This window comes from Protopterus annectens, chromosome 11.part0 (assembly GCF_019279795.1).
Source record: "Protopterus annectens isolate FY-2018-M chromosome 11.part0, PAN1.0, whole genome shotgun sequence".
NCBI lineage: Eukaryota > Metazoa > Chordata > Ceratodontiformes > Protopteridae > Protopterus > Protopterus annectens.
Genome location: NC_056745.1, coordinates 1142383378 through 1142389413, shown reverse-complemented (window position 1 = coordinate 1142389413; position 6036 = coordinate 1142383378). Strand labels below are relative to the sequence as shown.

Genomic DNA, 6036 nt, shown 5'->3' with positions numbered 1-6036 from the left:
TCTTCAAGAGAAATCTTGATGAGTGGATGGGAAACAGAAAATTCACCCCAGGGATAACTCCAGTGGCTCTACTGGACAGAGGCACTGGGAACTAAGGTCGGGTGGCACTATGCTAGGGTAATCCTATGGCTAGGCTTGTAAAGGCCCAAGAGCCATTAGCCTAGTACACACCTATGAACCTATATATATATATATATATATATATATATATATATATATGTGTGTGTGTGTGTGTGTGTGTGTGTATGTGTATGTGTGCTTATATATATATATATATATATATATATATATATATATATATATATAAAGATTACTGAATAAATGACAAGTACCCAGCTAAGTCAACAATGGAACAGTAAAGCAAACTTGACTGCTTTTTAATAGCAGGATACTTAGTGTTAGTTGATAATAATATGACCTTTTCTCTACCACTTACAACCATACTTAAACACAAAATATTACCTACAGTTTAATATTCATACTTTCTGTACCTGTCTTACCATAGAGCTGGACATTTGCTAGAATTCTGGGCTTTCAGGACTGGAAGCAATGTGGGCTTCCAATAGGAGCACACTTGGATTTATAAGGATGCCTCATTGTTTCATGTTGTGCTTATACTGATTCTTCTGGAATCTGCTGGGAAAGGTGTACCCATGAAAATGTGCACAGTTCCTCATCTGCATCCTCAGCATAATGACACGTGAAAGTCTTCTTTTTGAACTGTGGGTCAACCACTTACTACTTACTGTAAGCTTGGACAGCACCTTCCCTTGAGTGTATAACCATTTAACAACAGAACACACAGATTCAGCAAGTTGTATTTTTTTATAAAAGTTTTTAATTATATCTTGATGTATATACAATTTAAAAACTTTGATAAACTGTAAAACATAAATCCATACATTAATTTAAGACTGCAAGCAAGCATAAATGCATTAAAAGTTATTCAACAATTGCCATGAAAAACATTGAAGGTATAACTGCACTTAAATATTATAATTTCACATGTGACATTTGTGCTGTATAACAAAACAGAAAATGCCATATTTTTCTTATCCTGATCAATCAGGATGCATTTTGCAGTTAGTGTAACTCAGTTCAGCAGAGGGATTCTGGTCTACTTATTTATATTCAAGGACAGAAGACTGGATAGGATAACGTTACAAAAGTAAATCTGAAGTTCTGGATTGCATATTTCACTTGCAAACACTCATACCGTGTAGTTGTAGAGGTTCTAAAAATCAAATTCAAGTTGCTTGGTGCACTAAGCTTATTCTTTCTCTTTGTGTCTATATCATACTTTTTCATTTAGTAAGAACCAAGGGAGTCACTAGTTAAATGCTCACTACTATGTGAATAAAAAAAGTAATGTTGAAACAGGGAATTTCACAATGAGCATTACTTTTAGGTACATGTTGAATACCGGGCTTGCTGTTCGTCAATATATTGTGTAATGTTAATTACTTGCTGTTCTAGTTCTTTCAACAAATTCTTTTTTTCTTCTTTCATTTTATTCAGAACATCAATTCTGTTTTCCAGAGCTGAAAAAAATTAATAATAAAATATTTAATCACAACATGGCAATCATTATAATTTTAAGGAGATAAATGACCTCCAGTTTGTGTTTTTTTTTTTCTTTTAAGTTGGCTTCCTCATTATTAAGGGTGATTACTACATGCATAATAATTTTATTAAGACATATATCTAAGTAACTTGTGTTCTTCTTTAAGCATAACTTTGGTTTTATTTGAAAAAGTGTGAGACTTGTTATACAGGACTAAAGAGCTTTTCAGTTTAATTGAGTCCTTGCATTTATGCATCCTGCATACAAAACAACCAGAACTCTGTTACAGATGTGATTACCTGCTGGTATCAACTCAGAACATCGTGGTTCATTCTGAAGCATCAGTCTTTAAGTGTTCTTACTTTATCTTGAAAGGGAATCCTATAATTCCGGCAGTGGTCGGAAAAACCTTTTACTTGGTTCATCTCATAAGTAAAAGGACTGCATCCAGAAAAGGGTTGGGTATTATCTCTTTGTACTCCTCCCTCATTAGGCCAGTAATTGAGTACAATGCCCTGTTTGGTATGTACCTCTCCAAGCACCTGCACAAACTGGAAAGGCCACAGAAATACCTCACAAAGAGAATCCATGGTCTCCAACACCTGTCCTATGTGGACAGACTCAAATCACTATCACTCTACTCTGTATCATACAGATTGCTCAGAGGTGATCTGTGTCTCACCTACAAGGCAATCTCAGACCCTAAAAACTGATAAACAGGCCAACCATCGAAATGAAACAAACAGAACCCACGTTGGCAGCTAGAAAAACCAGCTAGTACACAATGCAATGGGTGTTGCCAGCAGCCAATAAACCCTACCCTACTAGAGATGCTCCATATCTGTAAGTCTAACTCCTTGCATAGTACCCGATTGAAAGGCTTAAATCTAACATGTGACAGTAACAAAACTTGCTGGAGAGACAGGTTTGTCTCCCAGAGGCTGCCCTGTCTCTGGAATAGACTCCCCATACACGTCAAACAAAGTACATCCCTGACCCTCTTGATGAGTGGATGGGTAACCACAAATTTGTCCCAGGGGTTCCACCTGTGTCTCTCATTGCCAGGGACGACAGGTGCTGATTGGGGTTTCTTTTTGGGGATAAACTCTTGACTAGACTTGTGAGGGCCCCAGAGCCATTAGCTTAGTAGTCTCCTATGATCCTATGATAACTGGAGACAGTGGAGACAGTCACTTCTATCTGTACATTGTAAGCTATGCTAAAGTGAGCCAAGGATGCATATAGTATAGCATATATGAAACAAGTTTCATAATATTGCTGCACAGAGTCCTAAGTTTGTGTAAAAAGACAATCAACATTAAGACAAACAGAATACAAAGGAAACATATAAAACAACACAGTAAGGTTATATTTGTCCAGAGATAAGTAAACATTTGCTGCCAAACATGTTGTTTAGTTTGCAGCACCATCACGATCCCCAAAGGCTTGAAGAATATTTTATTTTGTAAGGCTTGGAATAATTTTGAAATGTCACTGATTTTGTACATGGAGTTGGCAGACAACTTGTAGACTTGAGGTCAGAACCCTAACATTACCCCATCCTATACTTTGTTTCAGAAGGATTAGCTGTCAATACTTACAGAAGCTAAACTTGTCATATTTATTACCAATGCATTTAGAAATATAACAGTAGCAAGAATTAGTGCTTAGAAGAATTCTAGTGTTTTAAAATGTGTTTTGTTTTGCTGCAGAAGAACTCGTCACTCTCAATATATCTATTGTACAGGCGTGAAACTTTATCCGCTAACATTGTTTTTCCTATTTGTGAGGGTGGGTTTGGCATAATGGTTAAGGTCTTTACCTCATAAACACAAAGTACACTGTTTGATGCTAACCTTGGGTTATTAGTTAGACTAAATGTTCCTTCACAGCAGCTAGCCTAGTATTACCTATGAACCTACAATAAAGGCAAAATATAGCAGATGGAAAGCACTGATGGGAGGAAAAGAACTGACAATATTAAAGACTGAAACAAAAAAAAATATTTCTGTTTAAAGAAAGTACAGTTGTGTAAGTAATATTTATTTTAACAGTAGATTTTTGAATGATCACTGCTGCAGTAGCCTTAGCTATATGGGTTATATCCTGCCAAGGATATCATAGCCAGTCAGCTTCCAAAGCTTCAGCGTACCTTCCACATATCCAGGCTGTCAGACAGCTTGAGGTGAGCTGACTTAAAGACAGGTTTGGATATGAAGCCCTTCAGAACTTTACTGACACTAAAGACTACACTCCTCTGAGAATTCTGACAACTTGCGTTTTCCTTTGCTGGGCAGATAAAGGGAAAAAAACCCTTCCATTTTGTTAATTTTGTTGATGTTTTATTACTTTTCAGGAACGTTATTTTCAAGCTGGAAGTGTGTTTAATGGACTGTCTCAAGACTGTAACACACTTTTAAATGGAGTGCTATTTTTCTCTGTCAGTTTAAAAGTGGTGTAAAGTAACTGAGAACATTTTTTTTCTGTTGAGAAATTGTGCTTGTTTTACTTTTGTGGGGCTAGCATGAAGTTTTAAAGTGATTTTACCATGTTTTCTGTCAAAAAGTAAGTTTTGTGGACTGGTAGTGTTTACTGGCAATTGTTGCTTATCTTCCCTAGGAAAAAGGCACTATTTTTGGCTTGACCATGGGACAGACTACCAGACCCACAGTCAGTTCTTCTTCCAGTCACTAAAAGAAACAATAGAGCAAATAGACTTTGCCACCACAGCAGGCTAGCAATTTGGCAGAGCCACAGGTGGGTGACTCTGCTGTGGCCATTTGTTGTACCTCGGAGCACACATCTTTTACCCTGGAGCCCTCTGGTGTAACACTTACAGCCACTATGGACCAGAAGATAGTCACATCCTTGCAATTGTTGAGGTTCCCTCAATGGACAAGGGACAACCACTCTTGTTGCATCAGAATGCTGTGGTTATATCCATCAGGAAACTGCTGCTGCCATCAATAACTTGTTTGGCCCCATTTTTCCTGTTAAAAAAGAAACAGAAAGCAAGCATGTATCTATTTCTCTCTTAATTTTCTTTGGATAGGAGTAGTTTACTGGATCTGGCTCAGGGTTTAATTCAGGCTATTGAGTCTTCATGTAAAGTAGTTTCTGGTAAAATAAAGCAGGATTCCTCTTTTCCTGACGAGATTTAAGATTCTGAATCTGACCAGGAAAATACAGGAATAGATGCAGGTTTTTTTCATAAGATTTGTGAATCAGACTCAGACCCAGAGTAGAGCTCAGTTTCTGATTCTCCCAGCAGGAGTTTCTCTTTCTCTGAGACTATTGCTAGAGTGTGCCAGTGTTTTCAGTGAGATAAATAGAAGAGATGAAATCTAATACATATAAAGGATTATTTCAGTATAACTAATGTTTGGAGTGGCATCATAACCTAATGTTTGTCACTAGCCATTTAACAAAGTAGTGCAAGTCATAGGCAAGTTAAAATAATATGAGCTTAGTAAAGAAAAACACACTTTATAATTAGCTTGCATATTGTAGGCATGTAGCTGACAAAACTGGAATTTGTTGCTAGACTGGGTACAACCATGTTTCTTCCATTTATATCTCAGACTATGTCACACCTTATGTGGTATCTAGGACTGGTGAATTATTGTGTCAAGTTTCTATTGCACATCTTGTCACCGTTATACCCACTGCGAAGAGCAAGTCATGATAGACCTCCAAAAAATGGTCAGAGAATTGGAAAGACTGGTTTAATGAATTGATTAACTTGACATCAAGAAACCAGATGATGCTTATCCACTTTGATCCACTGCTGTCTATTACTTTGCCACACAATTATTTTTCTAATGGAAATGGGGCTGATTTGGGGCATGTACTCCAGGATGATGCAGAGGACCCCACAACCACTGGTTCACAATAGTTAACTACAGCTGCATTTGGATATAACCCAGCAGGTAGGCACATCCTTAATGGGGTTCGAGGGGCACAGCTATTTAACCAGTACTCGTATGGAAGAAGCTTTATGCTAATTATGGATTAAATGTCACCAATATCTTTCTGAACCAAAAAAATGGTTTTGTATGTCAAATGCAAACTGGTTACAATGAATGCAAGGAAACAAGCAGCATGGTAATGTTAGCTGATTGCCATGATTTGTACAAGGACAGTCCGAAGAAGTGAAGACCTTAGACCTCCTAGATTTTGACTAACGTTGACTAACATTCTGTTGTTGCAGTTCTCCATGACAAGTGCTGTTCAGGTACATGAGATCAGGGATGACCTAACACTGCCACAAGAGCATGAATTAGTTATAAAGGGATGGTCTTGGAGATGCATCCTGACAGCTATCTGTGTGTCAACAATACTTACAGTGTGGCTCTAGAAGGGTGATTATGACCATGTAATATTTAAGAGCACTGAACATGAGACCTGAGGGCCACCTAGGACCAGAAAGCATAAATTTACTTGCCCAGCCTTCTGTGTTGTTGCCTGGTACA

The 6036-nt window shown here is 37.6% G+C and overlaps 1 protein-coding gene across 2 annotated transcripts in view; it reads right to left on the bottom strand.

Annotated features, from left to right (window-relative positions):
* Positions 1-276: 276 nt before the first annotated feature.
* LAMB4 (laminin subunit beta 4) overlaps positions 277-6036 on the bottom strand; it is a 1139974-nt gene continuing 1134214 nt past the window's right edge. For both annotated transcript variants that reach the window (XM_044088495.1, XM_044088496.1), the window contains one exon: positions 277-1541. In XM_044088495.1, coding sequence (XP_043944430.1) covers positions 1405-1541 — 137 coding nt within the window. In that variant the 3' untranslated portion in view covers positions 277-1404. The remainder of the gene's footprint in view (positions 1542-6036) is intronic.